At 38.0% G+C, this 20573-nt stretch overlaps 1 protein-coding gene across 1 annotated transcript in view; it reads left to right on the top strand.

Moving 5' to 3' along the window:
* Positions 1–20573, top strand: part of MPP7 (MAGUK p55 scaffold protein 7) — a 164099-nt gene that overhangs the window by 104845 nt on the left and 38681 nt on the right. The window contains exon 11 of the mRNA XM_065398472.1: positions 10633–10671. Within this exon, the coding sequence (XP_065254544.1) occupies positions 10633–10671 (39 nt within the window). The remainder of the gene's footprint in view (positions 1–10632; positions 10672–20573) is intronic.

The following is a 20573-nucleotide window of genomic DNA, read 5'->3' as shown; positions in this document are numbered from 1 at the left end:
GTCTCTCATTCTGTCATAGTGAAATTGGTATGCAGTTGTATTTAAGAAGCATACATTGCCAAAGGGCATCTCTCATGGTGTAAATGCCCAATCCCTTTGGGGAATGCTCTTATTGTATACAGACTGAAAAAGAAACTGCCTCAGTGGGCAAGATGTGCAACAGTAACCTGATAGCTGGTCTACAAGTAGCCTTGTCATTATAGAATTAATATCAATGTATCAGTGGATACAGTTTTTCGCTATAGTTTGAGATGGTGTCCCCTAGATCCTCTTTTCAGAAACCACAGCTAGGTCTCTTATGACGCATTGGAAAGTATATCCTAGTTCCAAGCAACAGAGGGTCCTGTGGCACCTTTAAGACTAACAGAAGTATTGGAGCATAAGCTTTCGTGGGTGAATGCCCACTTCATCAGACGCAAGTGACTTAGGGCATCTTCGCTCTCCCAGAACTTGCGTCTGATGAAGTGGGCATTCACCCACGAAAGCTTATGCTCCAATACTTCTGTTAGTCTTAAAGGTGCCACAGGACCCTCTGTTGCTTTTTACAGATTCAGGGCAGGTCTTCACTACAGGGGGGGGGTCGATTTAAGATACGCAAATTCAGCTACGCTAAAGCTGAATTCGACGTATCGGAGCCGACTTACCCCGCTGTGAGGACGGCGGCAAAATCGACCTCCGCGGCTCCCCGTCGACGGCGCTTACTCCTACCTCCGCTGGTGGAGTAAGCGCTTCGATTCGGGGATCGATTGTCGCGTCCTGAAGAGACGCGATAATTCAATCCCCGAGAGATCGATTTCTACCCGCCGATTCAGGCGGGTAGTGTAGACCTAGCCTTAGACTAACACGGCTACCCCTCTGATCCTAGTTTCAGTTATTGTTGGGAGGAGAAGGAGGGCATTTCTTGCAAGTCACAGGATTTTGGGATCATATGTAAATTCACTTTCTGTGAATGGAGACCACCATTCTGAAAGCCCCACTTAGGACACACATCTCTCACTGTATTGTGCAGGTCTTTTGTCTTGTTAGTGTTTGAAACTATAGAGGCTTCACATGAGAGCATGTTGGGCTTCATTAAGCACAAATTGCCTACCAACATATTTCTAGGGGCTGGAACTGCCTAAAGCATAGCCTAAAGAAGCAGTGTCTTAGTCCCAGACTGGGGTCTCCTTCACAGAAATATTTTACAAGGAGAGATCAAAATCCTTAAGTGGCTTCCTCAGAGTGTGTGCTGGAAGTGTATGTAGGACAATAGTATTTACTTGTATTGCATCCATAATTTCAACTATATGGCAAAACTCTTTAAGTACATTAACACTGTTATGCATTTAATAATATGGATTCATAATACACGCATCCTTAAGATGTTCTGTGTACAGCTAATCAAATTTTTAATATTTCAAGTCTAGGCTTAATATCTGTCAATCAGGGATTGTTTAATGATAAGTAAATGTATATTCTAGTGATGCAAAGGAATAGAGTAAATGACTTTTGGAAAGTTCCTGTTAGCCCATATGATTTTGATTGTCCATATTTACCCCATAACAAAGCATGTTGTGAATGTATATTCACTCTGTGACACACATGTATGTCATATCCATGAGACTAAATGAGTTGGCTTATTCAGTAAAACTGGGTTTTTTGTTCTGTTGCAGAAATGTATAAACATCTATTTTCTACAAAAATCATTCTGCTTTCAGAAACTTTACAATAAAAATTTCAATTTGTATTTATAGGTAAATGCGTTCCTCCCCCCCCCCCCAAATAACAGCCTCGGTATAAATTATCTAAAGAATGTGTTTATAATGGCAATGATAACAGAATTTAGGAATAGTGCAGCAAACAGGTAGCAGTTTAATATATGCCCTGCTAGGCACAGTCAACTACTTGTTATGTAAATGTTTACATTACCTGGAAATAAGTAAAAGTAAATCCTCTAGCATTGTAGGAGGGAAGAAAATCCCTTCCATGCACCTCCTTCTCTTCTTCCTTGAAGAAAATCATTCTCACATGACATTGGTGGAGGTGAAAATATCTCACACATGGCTTTGGAGGAGTTTGCAAAACCACACACTAATTACAGTAGATTATGTTTATTAGCATTAGCAGTTGCTAATAAGCAGAAGATACTGTTCCAAAACTGCCACCAGGGAAGGAAGTGCTGGCTGTGCCTTCCCTGGCTATAGACCTGCAAACCTGCCTGCGGGCAGGGCAGCAGTGGGAAGGAGGGCTGTAGCCCGGATGCTGGGGCTTTCTACAGAAATTGGGGCACTGGGAGCCAATGGGCTGCACCATACCTCTCCCTGCGCTCTCTGGGGGTTGGGGCACAGCACATCCCAATGCTTCCTTCTGTGGGTGCAGCCCCCTGCTGGGCACAGCCGTGAGAGTTCAGGGAGAGGAACTGTGCAGCTCTTGCAACTAGACTGCAAACCCCCTCCCTGTTACTGCTCTGCCACAGCCTCCTCTCCTAGTCCGCAGCTCCTTAACTCCTGTGTGGTCCCTGTACACAGGCAGGGTTGTGGGGTTCCAGACACAATGAAGCACTGCTACGGGCTGAGCAATGGCCACAGGCAGGTTTGTGGGGCTGCAGCTGGGGAAGGCCTGTCCCTGCACTTCCTTCCATGGCTGCAGCCTTGCACACCTGCCTGCAGCGAGGGTCTTTCTTCCAAAAAATGTTGTTAATAAGCGGTATGTCATTGCTAATATTCTAGTCTCATTAACATTAAAGTCAATGGGATGGGATTAGTTCCCGGCAAATGTTGCTATTAACCGGAAGTTTGTTAATATCCGGGTTGCTGTTAGACGGTGTCTAATATACTTTGGAAAGTGGGAGAAAATCAGAGTGTCCCCTTGGAAAAGGGAGGGTAGGTAGTGGTGGAGTGACTGTATATAAGTAATGTGATGGAAGGATTGGCAACACAAATGGAAGAGGCATTGAATGAAGATAAGGATAGTGAGTTGAAGAAAGGGAAGAAGAGAGAGAAATTAGGGATGGGGAAGCATGGAGGAAAAGTAGGAAAGTGACTTTGAGAGGGAGCATGGAAAGAGGGGTGAAAGCTAGAACACAGGAGGATGGGAGAAACAGAAACAACTTATGGCCAAAGGAGGAGAACACAGTAAATGGGTTGGAAGATAGAAAACAGAGCAGAGGCAGCAGTACCTGTACCGTTGTTAAGGTGTGTTACAGAGTTTAATGTTTGCAGGATCTTTAGCCTTTATTTTGTAAAAAATTCATTGAAATGGCAAAATACAAAACATAGAATATAAACTTTGAGCACTATTTGGATTTTTCAAAATGGTTTGATGAAATGCAATTTTTACTCAAAACCTAAACAGTTTCCTCTGCAGTGTTAAAGCAGAATAAGTTCCTAAATTTATGGAATGTGTGACAGTCCTCTGTGCTGATTTGTTGATGTAATTGGTGTGAAAGCTCACAGAGGTCAATCTTTAAGGTTTTGTGTTAGAGTGCAAATTTGATGAAGTTGAGGTACTGTGTTGTTTCTGGATATCTGTTGGCAATAGGCGTATAAGCCTTCTGGGATGTTGGATGTTATTATTGATGGAGTTGTAGACATTTGAAAGTGGAGGAATGCACTCTTGTTTCCATTCTTTTAAGGTGCTGGAATATATCCTGTCACAGCCTTAACTGCCTCTCTACATAACTTTTGTTGCTAATTAACACTGCAAAAAAGTTAGACTGATGAGAAAGCACCGAAGAAAGAATGAAAAGACAGGCCAACATGTGTAACAGAAATTAAGAAAAATGCAGTGAAGGAAAAGAAAGGAAATAGACACGTGGGACAGAGTAATTTAATCATATTTGTATTAATGTATAGAAAAATTGAATTCTGCAATACTCATCAATAATGTTTTTTTTATTTCTGCACATACACTAGATTCTGGCAAACCGATAAGTTGAATTTGTGGACTGCTCAAAAGTTATGTGCATCCCCTGTTCTGCTTCTGTTCTGTTTCTTCTTCTTCTGTATTTCCTCCTCATTTCCAGCCCCCTTCTACTCGTCATCCTCATCCTACAGCACAATCGACTTGAGATTCAATGGACCCTCCCCATTTCATTTGCTTTAATGGTCCCTAATCTCAAATCTGCCTCTCATGTGTAGGGTCTTGAGTGTGAATACAAGAAGCTTAAACTTGATGTGGAAATTGAGGGGAATCTGTTGATTCTTGTAAGCATTTCACTAGTTTTTCCATGAAGTGCACAGTTATTACATGCATCCGAAGAAGTGGGTATTCACCCATGAAAGCTCATGCTCCTATACGTCTGTTAGTCTATAATGTGCCACAGGACTCTTTGCTGCAGTTAGTGCATGGGTGCTTCAGGGAATGCGCACTTCAAGGTACTGCAAGTGTAGTATTTACAAGAACCATACTGATTCCTCTAGGAAGTCATCCATTTAGGATGCAGTGCCCCAGACCACAGAAAATTTGATTGGCATATGTGATCCAATGAAACATATAAAACTAAAATCCATTACTGGTGAAAGGAGAAGAGGGAATAAATCAGCCAGAGGGCTGTCTAGGGGTGAGATGGTCCACATTCAGAGGTCACAGTTGGGCTGTTAGATTTTTTTTTTTAAGTGCATTTCTAGAGCTGTGCATACATGTGCACGGAATTGTGCACTTTAAAGCTGATTGATGTTCAACTGCCCCTGTTCAGCAAGATATTTTCAAAGGTTAATAACTTTGCTAAAAGGTTGGACTGAGTTTTGAATTAACAGAGTGGGTTCTGAATTTTTAAAATTCAGTTATTTGAGTTAAGTGAATAAAAAGATAGCGAGATAATATTTACTGGGAGAAAATTTTGTGTGTGCGCATGCATGTGCGCATAATGGGAGGTGTCACATTTCCAAATGTCAAGTGGGGATTGTCCTGAAGGTGTTCAAAAAGTTCATATTTAGGCTGAGATGAAGTGTAACAAGTTTCTGCCCAAAAGGAATTTTTTTCCGAAAACTCAGCCACTGCCAACAAATGCTGTAATGTTTCCATCTGTACCTTGTTTTACAGTTTACCTTGTAGATAAAGCAGTTATCACCTAATCTTTTAGAAATGAATAATTACTAAATTATTTAGTTTCTGTGCCCAAATATACCAGCTAAGACATAACCTTCGTTCAGCATAAACATTAATTTGGCCTTAATAGCTCACACTGTGTTCGTTCTTACACTCCAATGTGTGTGGTCTGTCGTATGAAGAAACAGTTCATCATTCACAGGGTATATTTTACACTAGCTGTAGCCCATAAGTTGTATTAAATCAAGGAAAAAATATATGCAAGGTAGAAAGAGATGTTCAAACATGTCTGCACTTGAAAAAAATATTCATCCTGTGTTTTGAGGCTAAATGCAGATACTTGCTGTGAGCAAAGTTATTATTATATAGCCTTTCTAAGGCTTAAAAACATCTCACTTTAAATTTTGATTTAACCATATATGATTGGCACCACATGAGCAAGAGGAAATATTTAACTGCAGCCAAATGGTGTTCATTCAAACAAGATGTAACTGAGTTTGTCCAAAGATGAGTGTCTTTTGAATTAAAGACCACATTCTGCCAACAAAACAATTTAAACCGAGTAAAAGAATGAATGCATTGTACATGGTACTGTTTTATTTGAGGGACAAACATTTAGGAGAAATATATAATAGGACTTTACAGTTCATTACAATAAGACTCTTCAAGTTTGAGACTTGAATCAGTCTCAGCATCTGCATGTGTAGATACTATAACACTCTGTGCACATGAAGCTAATTCAGAAACAAAGATGGTTTTAATGTCACATTTTACTGTTAACTTAGCATGCTGACATCTTTGTTCACACAGATAATTTTTGCACTTGTAGTATCTTCCATCTTAGGATCCCATAGTGCTTTAGAACATTAGCCTCACCACACCACTCTGAAATAGATGATGCAACTGGAAGCGCAGAGCGATCCAAGTTTCCCAAAGTCATACAAGAAGACCCCAGCAGAGCTGGGAATAGATCCCATATATCTCTGCTCTCAGTCCTAGGTCTTAACCACAAGGCCATTCTTCTTCCATTTTCAGATTATCTTGTCGTATGTTTTTAAATCTGAACATATAGCACAATCAAGTTTGCTCACCTTAAATTTGCTTTAAAGCTTTATTTTTTTAAAATGTTCCTCTGATCCACAAATTTTTTTGTAACCTATCAACAGAACAAAATAGTTTAAATGTCAATTGCTCTGCTAAGTTTTTCACTACTAACAAACCAATTTGTTTATAATTGGATGTAATCACTCTAAATTAAAAATTATTATTTATTTGCATTATCATGGGAGCCTTCATCATGGACCCTATTGAGTTTAGGCATTGTACAAATCCAAATTCTTGTACAATGCAGTGCCTTGTTTGATCACTAGAGCCGAACAGAACGTGAGGGTTAGTGCAACATGTACATTTGCCCAGGAACCAGAACAAAGCTTCTGTGTATAATTTTAAACCTACCAGCCTTTAACAAAGTTTCTTTGACAAAAATATTGTGAAGGAAAAATTAGCAGGAGTTAAATATTTAACTCAGAGCTGGATTGGAGGTCACAAGCAATTCAGGCACCCTTTGGAGCGGCCCAAGGTTTTGAACATCACAAGTCAAAGCTATTCAGCTGAGGTCCCTAAAAAATTATAAATGCATTTTTAATTAAATGATTTATAGTTTTTTGTGCACATAATATAGCATTTGTACATTGTTTTAGTCTAGCATTCTGGCTTTGAACTCTGTATAAAATCAATAAAAACATTAACTTCCTAAATTAACTTTGCATTTATGCTTCCTTTTTTCCCCCCATTCCCCCATTATTTTCTCTCTTCCTCCTGTACATCTTGGTTTCTCTTCCTCCTCTGTTTTAGGTGTGTTCCTTCAATCTCATAGACTCATAGACTTTAAGGTCAGAAGGGACCAATATGGTCATCTAGTCTGACCTCCCGCATGATGCAGGCCACAAAAGCTGACCCACCCACAACAGAATCTTCCAGCCTGCGACCCCTGCCCTATGCTGCGGAGGAAGGCGAAAAACCTCCAGGGCCTCTGCCAATCTACCCTGGAGGAAAATTCCTTCCCGACCCCAAATATGGCGATCAGCAGAACCCCGAGCATACAGGCAAGATTCTACAGCCGGACCCTCATTTTACCCGCGATGGCACGTTAATGCCTAATTGACTAAAATCACGTTATCCCTTCAAACCATTCCCTCCATAAACTTATCAAGCCTAATCCTGAAGCCAGAAAGGTCTTTCGCCCCCACCGTTTCCCTCGGAAGGCTGTTCCAAAATTTCACCCCTCTGACGGTTAGAAACCTTCTTCTAATTTCAAGCCTAAACTTCTACCTTTTTTATAAATTTCCCTCCCTTTCCTTCACGCTGCAGAAAAGGACCTAGGGGTTACAGTGGACAAGAAGCTGGATATGAGTTGACAGTGTGCCCTTGTTGCCAAGAAGGCTAACGGCATTTTGGGCTGTATAAGTAGGGGCATTGCCAGCAGATCAAGGGACGTGATCATTCCCCTCTATTCGACATTGGTGAGGCCTCATCTGGAGGACTGTGTCCAGTTTTGGGCCCCACACTACAAGTAGGATGTGGAAAAATTGGAAAGAGTCCAGCGGAGAGCAACAAAAATGATTAGGGGGCTGGAGCACATAACTTATGAGGAGAGGCTGAGGGAACTGGGATTGTTTAGTCTGCAGAAGAGAAGATTGAGGGGAGATTTGATAGCTGCTTTCAACTACCTGAAAGGGAGTTCCAATGAGGATGGATCTAGACTGTTCTCAGTGGTAGCAGATGACAGAACAAGGAGTAATGGTCTCAAGTTGCAGTTGGGGAGGTTTAGGTTGGATATTAGGAAATACTATTTCACTAGGAGGGTGGTGAAGCACTGGAATGGGTTACCTAGGGAGGTGGTGGAATCCCCTTCCTTAGAGGTTTTTAAGGTCAGGCTGGGATGATTTAGTTGGGGATTGGTCCTGCTTTGAGCCAGGGAGTTGGACTAGAATGACCTCCTGAGGTCCCTTCCAACCCTGATACTCTATGATTTATACTTTTCCTCTTTTCAAGTGTTTTCTACCTCCTTCCCCATGCTCACTTTAAATTCTTCCCTTCTTTCACTTCTCTACTCTCCATTCTGTCTTCTCTGCCTCCCTGTATTATCTTAGTTGCTTCCTCCCTGCACAGTGTTCAGTCAGTCTCCTCTTGCTCACCCCCATGCATCACACAGTTCAATTAAATACGATTTTATTCACATGACAAGCTGTACCAGTGTTGCTAAAATTAGAGACAGACACCTTATGCATATAAATACCTGCTTCTCACATCCAGAGCTGCTAGTAGCTAGTGGTAATTCACACCTCTCCTAGTAACTAGCCCCTAACTTTGGTGTGGGTAGGTAATTATCCTGCAAAATTAACTGATGTTCAAAGTGGCAACCAAGTGTACCAGCTGTAGGTGGCTGTTACAACACTTAAGAATACATCAGGACCTGTTGATATCCCTGGTAGCTTCTTTTCATCACAGACTAGACCTCTTAACAGTAGCCAAAGAAGAAAGACTAAAACAGCTTCAGGGGACCCAGGAGTGGAAATTCCTTCTTAAAAACTCTTTTTGGCTCAGCACCACACTTTCCCAATATGTATGATGTCACTTGTTTCCACTGCTCTTCTTTGGTAACATCACCTACTGCCCCAGAAAAGCCAAGGATCCTTAATTTATTTCAAGGATTTATTATAAAATCCTGGGTTGATTGATTAAACCAGTCACATGACCATGTGAGGGGGCTTAGCGCCATTATATAGCGCTACCCTTAATTCAAAATAGATGACTCATTGCAACTGGATAAGATTATAGGTTACCATTGCTAAATCAATAGCCGAAAATTCTCAAGGATTTTAGAGGGCATATGATAATCCTGCTGTGCCTTTTACTGTCCTCATTCTTTCAGTTTAAGCATAACTTCAACATTTAAAGACTAAATCACTGTAGATAAATTGGAGCATGCCTCTGCAGCATAACAGTTGCTATCTGAGAAGTTTTTAGAGCAGCTAAATATAGATGTATTTTTCCTATTTATAAAGTATTAAATAATAATACTTTGTTTTTTGGCTGTTCTAAGATGAGGAAACAGTTGAGTGTGGTAGGTACATTTTTTCTTCTTAGATTTAACTTTTCATTCTTCAGCTCTGTTTTCAGCCCATTTAATGATTTCCTTTCCTATTTTTTCCTTTGTGCTTCTCAGAGGAAATTGAAGGTATATGTACAAAAGTTTCCCTCCATAGCCCAGTAATTTTATTTAGAGAACATGTGTTTAGAATAAAATTGAATGTAGTTCAACGTTTGTAATTGATGTTATATGTACAAAATTTCCCATTCCCTCTACAACATCAAATATATTGAATCAGACCATCTCATATTGAGAAAACAGTTTTGGATATCACTCAAACTAGTCTTAGTTGTTTCATATAGTGGTCAGGGTTTTATGTTTATTTGAATATTGGGAAATACACCTCTACCCCAATGTAACGCTGTCCCCGGGAGCCAAAAAATCTTACCGTGTTATAGGTGAAACCGTGTTATATCGAACTTGCTTTGATCCGCCGGTGTGCGCAGCCACGCGCACCTCCCCCCCCCCCCCCCGAGCACTGCTTTACCGCGTTATATCCGAATTCGTGTTATATCGGGTCGCGTTATATCGGGGTAGAGGTGTATAGATATTTACAAAAAAGAGCAACAGTGCCATAAAATAATCTTGGCAGAACTTGTTAAGTGGGATGGAGTGGAGGAAGGTTAATTATAGGACCCTAAAAGATCTTACTTTTCCATTCATGTGTTGTGGCAAAATACAGTAGCTCATTAACTGTTTACAAACAGAGTATAATTAGTGTTGAAGAATGTATTGCTTTGAAACACAGTAATAAGTTTATTCATGTAATATATCCTTTATTTTTCCTCAGTATATAGCCTAGGTTGCAGTAATAGTCACAGCATATGTTAAAGCAATAGCAGCTGATCTTTCCTAGTTTTAGTTTACTTGAAAGGACTTCTGTTTATAAAGGCATTAGAAATTGTAGCTCATATTTTTGATCAAAAGGCCTTTGGCATGTAAAAATATACATTATAGCTATTTTATATCAAATTGAAAGGGCATGTTTTTGATCAAAAACCTTTCTGTCTAATCCACTGAGCCAAAATTATAAGCTAAAATCTGATAATATATAGTTTACCAAAGAGCTTGATTTACATAAATAAAGTATTTTTTTGCCTTTTTAAGTGGCATCATATTTTCCTATTTTCTTTATGTGATAAAGTATAAATAATGTAAAGTTAGAAATCTTTTTAAAATATTTGATTGTAGTCATGAAAAAGGCACTGCATGAAAAGGTAAAAAGATCGAAGTGTGCATGTTGCAAAATTCCAGAATTCCTCCAGCTAAAATATAAAACAATAAAAGTTGTTTTATGTTTTTAAGCAATGGCATATTAAAGCTTTTTTATGCTATGCTTTGTACAGTTGTCATTTTAAGTAACTCTTCTTTTGCATTTGTGGCTGGGCTTCTAACTATTCTGCTTTATTTCTTGGCTTTTGTTCTGTATGCTTTTACACTTCGTCCAGAAGATGCTGAATGTGCTGGTTACAACAGTGGAACCTATATAGGTGAGCAATTGGTTATGAAAGACAATTTCTTCCTTTCTTTCAGGTTCTTTTTCTTGTAACTGCTGTGTCACTTTGTTTTTCTGGTAATTTGCATCAAAGTTTCCTCACAGTGACAGCGCATGATAAGAGCATGAATTTTGAAATAAAAAACGGCTCACTGGATTTGACACAAAGGAATTACTTATTTACTGTGACATGTTTTTATTATTCTTGACATTCAGGAGCTGTTAAAATACTGTCTTGATTTTCAGCTTAAATACCTGTCTCAAGTTTGGGGCAAAACTAAAGTAACTTAAATATATTAAAGTAAGTGAGAAATATGTTTATTTTAAAATCCCTACCTATTGTATCATGATGTAGGTTAGTGAAAATTTAGACTGAGATTTTTTAGGTTTGATCCAAATTTATTTTACCTTTCATTTCTTTATATCAGTTTGCAAAGTCATTATAGGTGGGATTGGGAGAGGGTAAAAAGGAAATATGCATATGTCTTTTTCTACACACTCAAAAATAAAATAAGCATCCAGGATTTAAGTTTGACTGTAAAATAAAGCAGTGCTCAACATAGTAGTGGAGAAGAAAACACCATTGGTAAAGACAACAGTTATGGCTGCAGGATTCAAAATTATAAACAAAAGGAAAATGTAAAAGAATGTCGTGAGAGGAGTGTTTTGCTCCTTTAAACAGTTTTACATGATTTTGTCATTACAGTGGCCTATGGCCACTTTCTGCCACCCCTCTGGTGCAAATTGAGCTTAAAGTGGCCAGAAATAGCCAACAGATAATTTCCCCCAGTGCTCAGGAGCTCGGTGCTTGGAGAAAACTGGCTGATGTGGATTTTGCACCAGTCCACCCTTCCCCCATCTCCACTGATCCCTCACAGTAAGGAGAAAAAATGGGGAAGTACATGGCTGAGAGCTCTGCTACATCCAAACCTACCCTGGTTTAAGAACACTGACAGAGTTTATGCCATTGGTATAAGCTAGAGCTGCTCTTCAGCAACCACAACTGGCTCCCTATGACCAGCTCTCCATTGTAGGGCAAAGCTTGGGCAAGGTGGAGAATCCAGCCCAGTGAATTCAGTGACCTCACAAATAGATTTCACAAGCACATGCCAATGAGTGCTGCAGGCATCTACAGCATGTGCTGAGACAGTGATTTTAAAGCCCTGTGCATATAATGGAAGAGGAACTCACAAACTATACAATGCAAAGTACCCATGACCTCTTGCCAACAGTCTGAGGACTGTATAACTAATTTCCTCATGTATTTTCAGAAATGTTTGTTAATTGGTATTCTTCTCCCCAGTTAGTGTGGTGAAAAATGAAACATTTTACATCTATGAATAAATCAGATAAAGTGTATTAACCCTTGAAGTACAGTTATATAGAAGACTGAGTAGCAATTGGAAAAAGAATTTGGGGAATAATTCTAAATGTACCATCTCTTGATGACTTGCATATTAAATTTGCTTCTTTTTAAAATCAAATGATGACTCCTCTAATTGTCTGTGCTGAAAACTTAGCATGGGTTCTGAAAACCAGGCAGTGGCGTTTCTGTATTTACATCTTAGCAAGCAATTGCTTTGTTTCATGAAGGGTGAAGTTTTATAGAATCTACCTCAACCACAAAATCATAGAAATGTAGGACCTTGAGATGTCACCTGGTCCACCCCCACACTTCCGGCTGAGACACCAACAAACATATTTAGGACAGGTATTTGTCTAACCTCTTCTTAAAAACCTCCAATGAAGGGGTTCCACAACCTCCTTTAGTAACCTGTTAATACACTCCAGAATATTTGCCTTTGTTGCAACAGCCTTACATTGTTAGCTCATATTCAATTTGTAATCTACTATAACCACCAGATCCTTTTCTGCATACCATGGTGGTATTGTCCTTGCAATGAAACTTTGTTTTTGTCAGCAAAGTTAGCAGATATGCCTAGTCAAATAGAGAGCTAATTTACTGAGTTAGAAGGTATCACGTGTATGTACCTTGTGACTTTAAGTGAACTTTAAAGCTGTCTCCCTATACTCTTATTTTTCTACTTTTTTAAAATTTCTGTTCTTTCCATATCATTTTTGCTTTCACATTTATTCAATTCCTTCCCCCCCCTTCTCCTTACCTCCCCATTCTTTCCCTCATCTTTTTTCCCCTCTCCATTCCTATTCCCACTCAGACACATATATCTTTCTTTCTCTAGATTCCCAGCTTCCTCCACTCTATCTCTCCTGCCCTATCACTTGTTGCTGAAACTTGCTGGACATAAGGCTCTTGGTGAGCAGGATCTGCAGCTCAGATTCTGGGTTGGATTTTGTGCAACTGTTTCCTTTTACAAGACATGGAAATGTTGAGATGTCACTTTCAAATTCAGAGGCAAACTATAATGCATTTGGGGTGCATAGTCCCACACCTTCATTATAAAAGATGCAGTGGATCCAGAGGGACATGTAAAAGGATTGCGCTTTGGACAGCCATAGAATAGATACTATTTACAATGATATATATTTATACTATGTTTATTTTTTTTTTCTGAGGAAAGGCCTTAACACTCTCATGAACTTGTGTACAGTGAAGTTTTCATCTGTATTCAAGTCACTCTAACTAGAAAAATGCATCAGTATAGTAAGAGTACAGAATAGTATCTTAAAACATGCTCTTAAAATCATTGCTTCCCTACATATCTTGTAAGCGCACTCTTAACAGTTAAAAAAAACAACCAGTAGCTTATATTGAAATAAGCATGCTTCGTTACATGAATACAAAGCACAACAGTGAAACAAAATTGTTAGACTTGATAGACATATAAACATAACAATTGAATAAACCTCAAGTACTCATTTGTTAGTGTGGCACACAATGAATCTTTGCATAAATCAATACATATTTTGAAACATCAAAGTGACATTACACAAATGCTGTGCATTTAATAGATTTCCATTACTATACTGAATGAAAATCCTACTATGGTACATAAGTAATTTTTGCTCTTTTTACTATTCATTTGTTGTCACCTTTTCCACACACTGTAGCAGTCTCATTTATTTCCATTAGACTTAATGATCTGTTAGTGTTTCCCTTACAAACTATTGGAAATCAGAGTTTATAATTCAGTGAGATGTAACATTATGTACAGTCTGTCTCAGAGCAAACTTTTTTGCCCCATAATTTGATCGGGGAGGAGGAAAATGGGAAAGGTTCAGGGTTTTTAAAATAGTTTTAAGGAGATTTTTATACTTAACTGCCAAAATACCTACAAATCTGAAACTTTTAAGCCTCTAAAGGAAAAATATATATTAAAATTCACTGATGTGCAGTTTAATGCCTATTTTGTGAGGATAAAAACATCAGTGTTTTTAAATACAATATTTTGATGACTGTGTAGACCCAGCATTCAGTATGCATGTTCTACAACCATAATATCAAGTGAGCTGCAATGTCTAGGCACATTTGGGTGATTTTAAGGCTTCACTTCCAGTTTAACTTTAAATTTTCTGTCATTTATGAATTTACTTCTGGAGCCATAATGCAGTCTTTTGTGAGTGAAGAAAATCCAATGGTCAATGAGTTGTTATTGGTAAAAGCAAATAATTGCTCTCATAAACTAAATTGTACGTATAAAAAGATTAGAAAAATACTGTTTCATTGACTATTACTGTTTTATTGCTGTTCGTGATCATTAGTAAGGCTTTTTGTCACAGAGGTCACAGAAGTCATGGAATCTGTGACTTCCAAAGACCTCTGTGACTTCAGCCCCAGCAGCTGGGAGCTGGGAGATACCCCCGCCTGAGACAACGGGGCCCCCAAGCTCAGAGTTGCCATGAGTGGCAGGGGGATCCCCGCAACTCCCTGGTTGCTGCCACAGAGACAGGGAGATTCCCGCAGCTCCCAGCCGCCGTGGGGGAGGGGACAGGGGGAATGCCTGCAGTTCCGAGCCATTGTTAGAGGGGGACCCTGGAGCTCCCCTGGGAGCTCCCAGCCACCCCACAGCTGCCCAACCCCTTCCCATTTTATCATGGATATTTTTAGTAAAAGTCAGGGACAGGTCACGGGCTTCCGTGAGTTTTTTCTTTATTGCCCGTAACCTGTCCCTGACTTTTACTAAAAATATCCATGACAAAATCTTAGCCTTAATCATTAGCGCACTATTCCAAATAATTGTTAATAAGATTCCAGAAAGTGGTTATATAGGTAGGATATATGATGTCTTTTTGCACATATTAAGGTCTTCCCAACTCTGCTTTTATACTAGACAAGTTTGTGTGGCGTCTTTTATCTTTTTAGAACTCTACACTTGCAGACATCTTAGATTCTTAATTGGTAAATTATGTAAACTATCTAGCTTGCATTGAAAGGGAATATTCTTTAGAAGTGAATAATTTTGTAGGCGAAGAGATGACTTTTCACCCAGGAACTTTCAGCAGTTAATGTAGCTAGGAAATATATGCATGTAGATTTACATGTGGAAAACAAAATGTCTGTACAATTTTGGTGCATGCCAGGTTTCATTTCTAAAGTCCTCCCACTTTATTCTAATTAGTGTATGAAGGATTTTGAAACGTCTATTAAAGGAATGAGAAAAAACAAACCTGGCATATAATACAAATTGCTAATTGGACTCCAGTGGATTGTTGTCTGCTTACTTAAGGATTCTACAAAGGCTTTTAAACTCAAAAAGACACTGTGAATATTATACATTTTCTGTGGCCTCAGGTTACTGCTAATTTTAACTTTCCTTCCCAAAATGACCAGGGTTAACCTTGATGTTAATTTGCTGAAGAATCCTGAAGTCAGACTATACTATTGTATATTTCTGAAGTTAATTATTTCCTAAGAATAAGTAAGGAGAATTGTAAAGGTTTTTTGTCTTTGCAAAACACACTTAATTCTATCTACATTAAAATAATCTTTATGAACAGTCAATAAATATAGATTAATATCATCTGTTTACTGTTCTCAATTTTGATTGAAAAATCCAGACAGATCTGAGTTTTTATTAGCCCTGTCTAAATGTGAAAACTGGGAATCGGTCCAGAAACAAACAAAGTTAGAAATGTGCTATGTGTTTGTGCAGATTAATGGGAAACAACAGAACTACTGCATATGGGAGTGTTCCAAATATCTTGGAAAGAAATTTCAAGTAATAGTGCAAAAGTTATGTTTTACCAAATGTGCATAACCTTCATTAGGCCAAAAAAAATTTCTCTATATATCTTGTATACAAATAAACTGTATGTACAAGCTGCATATATAAGCTGAATAGAATGAATATTAGACCTAAATTCAGCAAGTGCTTAAGTGCATGCTTATAGTGAAGCACATACTTAAATGCTTTGCTGAACTGTGATAGACGTAAGCATGTGTGAGAGCTTTATAGAATCGTGTGGCCTTAGTTTGTTGTAGGTGAACTTGCAACATTTAGGCTTGGAAAAATTATAATGTTTATTAGTATTGGAATTTCTCTGATATTAAGGGATGCACTTTGCACTTGCACATTGTGCATTTGGAATTGCATGCACTGACCATTTAAATCAGGGTTTTTCAAAGTTTTTTAGTGCTGACCCCTTTCACATAGCAAGCCTCTGAGTGCGACCCCCTTATAAATTAAAAACACTTTTTAATATATTTAACACCATTATAAATGCTGGAGGCAAAGCGGGGTTGGGGTGGAGATTGACAGCTCGTAACCCCCCATGTAATAACCTCGTGACCCCCTGAGGGGTCCCGACCCCCAGTTTGAGAACCCCTGATTTAAATGGACCTCAGTCACCAGTCTTCCTTCCTTTATTTTCTAGAATTATATTAAATTTAAAGGGAAGTAAATTTTGTGTGTGTGCTATATTAGCAGCATTCTTTTTAAAGGGCTTTAAATAGAAGACAGCATTTGTTTACACATTGTCTGGTTTGGGTATGAATTTCAGTATGGGGTTTTTGTGTGTCCCTGTTGAGAAATCTGTGGCTGTTGCTTTGAAGTTGGGGTTCCAAAGAGATATTACTACTTATATGTAGTATTCGATTTTTGAAGAAGTACTTTTGTTATCTTCATCTCAAAAGTGCAAGCTGCTTGTTCTTTTGTATTGGTGTAGGATCTTAATCACTTTTATTAGTCTTAGTTTCTGATTTCGTCTCTGGTTTGAGAACTGTTATGAGGTTTAGAGGCATTTGTGAACTATATACATTTGTTCTTCATATTTTTCTCATGGCAGCTGTTCTTCATTTCATGAAACCTGTTACATTCCAGAAGTGGTTTATAGATTAGCTTGTTCAGTAGACTTCTTGTCCAGTACTTGAAATCAGTGAGTATGTACAAAGTTGTTATACCTAATGTTGAGAATTTTATGTTCCTTTGATGATTGGATTTTTTTCACTTTATTCTACAGTCTGCATAGTTGGCAGATAAGTTAAACTTCTGCTGATGTCTGTAGGCTATATATATATCTTTTTCTTTCTTTCCTTTTGATAGAAATTTATATTTAAATGTGTTAAGAAGTTTAAAGAAATATTATTTTTACAGTGTATATCAATAATGTTTCTTTAATTTTCTGTGATTCTTTGCATTGTTTTATGATCATTTGTAAGTTCTAATGCATAAAATTTCAATAGTCATTTGTTAAAACTTTTGTATTTGAAAATATTTTAAATGTGGGATCTTTTGTTGCTCTTTCATAATACTACTTACGATTTGCAGATGTAATGCTGTTATAATAAGAGGTAACCTATTAGTGTGCTCTCAGCAGCCCAATGTGTCTCTTACTCCTGATTGTCAGAGAGAAGTGTAAATATTTGTAAACATAGACAGTAATACATAGTTACACTCATTTTGATGTTTTATTGTGATATAGCTACTGTCTTCTTAAGTATGTAATATACAACATTGTTCTCTTATTAGACAAAATTTCAAGAATAGCTAATGCTTTTGGTGATGAAGACTTTTTTCCTACATGATATTTCAGCTCTTGACTTTTGGCTGGCAAATCTTCCTCGGCAAAGCAAAACAGAGAACTGGCCTCAAAGTGTTCTTGAAAAGAGAGATTTGAAAAGACTTGCAGTTGTCATCTTTTTCAGAGTCAGAAAGACATCTTTTTGTACTGCATACATATTTTCTGCCCTCTATATTTTTTCATAAATAGTTAAATGGTTCTAAAAATAAAAACATTGAGGTGTTTTTAAAAAAAATTACTTTAAGGCTCTTAAATCTCAATCAATTTGTAAGTTTTCCAGCTTCCCCTTTTGAAGAAGACATTTTTACTGTATTCTTTTATTCTCAGTCACCTATCCTAAGGTATCTAGATGAACATATTGCCTACTAAATGCAATCATAGTTGACTAGTAGTAATTTACTAATGATACCCCATAAAACTGCTTCTGAAGGTTATTAAAAAGTCAATATGCATATGTGGGGAGTGTAATCGGAGACATGGGGGAGAAAATACCATGTTGCCAGAAATTCACTAGCAACACGATAAAAATAATTTGTATGGATTTATTGAGAGCATCCCTCCTTTTTCTCTCCTGCACACTTCCCTTCAGGGTGGATTGATTTAAATCAGAGTGATTTTAATAATCTATTTTAATCATGATTTAAACCAGCAAGTAGCAAACCTTGATTTAAATAATTGATTTTAATCTTATGTATTTGTATTTTTTAGTTACTTTCCTAATGAAAGGTTGATTCTCATTAGATGGTAACCATTAAACTGCTGATTTGCAACTAACTAGCCTTTACTCTAAATTTAGTACTTTTTTGTTAACCAGGTTAACTATATCAATACACGGAATCACGTAGCTTAACATACATTTATTCATAATATTAATTTTTACATTTTTATCATGTTACAAAAATGGTGAATTATGCTTTTGTTTACTAGATGATTAATTGTGTACTCCTGATTTGTGTCAACCTGCATTTGGATGAAAATTGGAATTCAATTAATAAGGCACAAAAATTAAAATTGCTTTTTTATTAATTAAATGAAACTACCTTAAAAGTGCTGGATACAGATGAAAAAAGTAAGTTTCGCAAAATATGTTTTGCATTTAAAACTGACAGGTTTATTAAAGAAAGGAAGTATGATCTGTAGATAGTGAATTGAACTGACTGTTTATGGACTCCATGTCCTTCAAAATTTTAGTCTGATCATATCACACCTCATGTTTATTCATAGATTACAAGATTCATAGATTTTTCAATTCCCAATCAGTTTCTCAATTTTGAATTAACTAGTCATTGAATTGAAATTGCTAAATAAATTAAAATGAAGAAAATAATCTCTCTGCACCTGCACAAAAAAAATTAATAAGGTGATAAATAATGGTCAACATGGATTTGTCAAGAACAAATTATGTCAAACCAACCTTATATCCTTCTTTGACAGGGTAACAAGCCTTGTGGATGGGGGGAAGCAGTAGATATGATATATCCCAACTTCAGTAAGGCTTTTGATAGTGTCTCACATGACCTTCTCATAAGCAAGCTAGGAAAATATAGCCTAGACAAACCTACTATAAGGTGGGTACACAACTCGTTGGAAAACCATACTCAGACTAGTTATCAATGGTTCACAGTCAAGCTGGAAGGGTATATCTAGTGGGATTCTGCAGGGATATACCCTGGGTCTGGGTCTGTTCAATATCTTCAGAAATAATTTGGAGAATGGCATAGAGAGTACACTTATAAAGTTTGCAGATGATACCAACCTGGGAGGGGTTGCAAGCACTTTGGTGGACAGGATTAGAATTCAAGATGATCTTGACAAGTTGGAGAAATGGTCTGAAATAAATAGGATGAAATTCAATAAGGACAAATGCAAAATACTACACTTAGGAAGGAAAAGGCAATTACACAAATATTAAATATGAGAAATGACTGCTAGTAAGGAACACTGCAGAAAAAGATCTGGAGGTTATAGTGGATCACAAACTAAATATGAATCAACAATATAATACTGCTGCAAAAAAAGCAAACATCATTCTGGGGTTTATTAGCAGGAGTGTTTTAAGCAAGGCACAAGTAGTATTTTTTCCACTCTATTCAGCACTGATAAGGTTTCAACAGAAGTATTGTGTCCAGTTCTGGGCACCATACTTCGGGAAAGATGTGGACAAATAAAGGAAAATCCAGAGAAGAGCAACAAAAATGATTAAATATCAAGAAAACATAAACCTATAAGGAAATATTGAAAAAATAGGTTTATTTATTCTGGAGAAAGGGTGACTGTTATCATGGTCCCCTTCAATGTTCAAGTATGTAAAATGTTATAATAATGAGGGTCATAAATTGTTCTCCTTATCCACTGAGGACAGAACAAGAAGTAATGATCTTAAACTGCAGCAAGGGAGATTTAGGTTAGACATTAGGAAAAGCTTCCAAACTGTCAGGATAGTTAAACATTGGAACAAATTACCTAGGAAGATTGTGGCATCTCTGTCATTGGAGGTTTTTAAGAACAGAATAGATAAACACTTGTCAAAGATGGTCTCTAGATAATAGTTAGTCCTGCCTCAGTGCAGGTGACTAACTAGATGACCTGTCGAGGTTTTTTCCAGTTCTATATTTCTATGATTCTTCTTCGAGTGATTGCTCATGTGTATTCCACAGTAGGTGTGCGTGCTCGCCACGTGCACCGGTGCTGGAAGTTTTTCCCTTAGCAGTATCCGTACTGAGGGAGCACCGTGGCGACCCCTGGAGTGGCACCTGTATATCGCGCTATAAGGGGAGCCACGGGCTCCCCCCACCCTCAGTTCCTTCTTGCCACCAGTGAAGCTAGTCGGAACTTTGTGCTCCAGCTCTGCTGCAGCCTTCTCTTCTCGACCTTAGTGGTACCATTCGTGGATTGTTTCTTCAGTTGTTAGAGTGGGCTCGGGGCATGCCCCATGCTCCAGCGTGCGACTCCTGTCGC

This window comes from Emys orbicularis, chromosome 2, assembly GCF_028017835.1.
Source record: "Emys orbicularis isolate rEmyOrb1 chromosome 2, rEmyOrb1.hap1, whole genome shotgun sequence".
In the NCBI taxonomy this organism is placed as follows: Eukaryota; Metazoa; Chordata; order Testudines; family Emydidae; genus Emys; species Emys orbicularis.
Note: the sequence above shows the minus strand (reverse complement) of the source record. Positions and strands in the feature narration are given on the sequence as shown.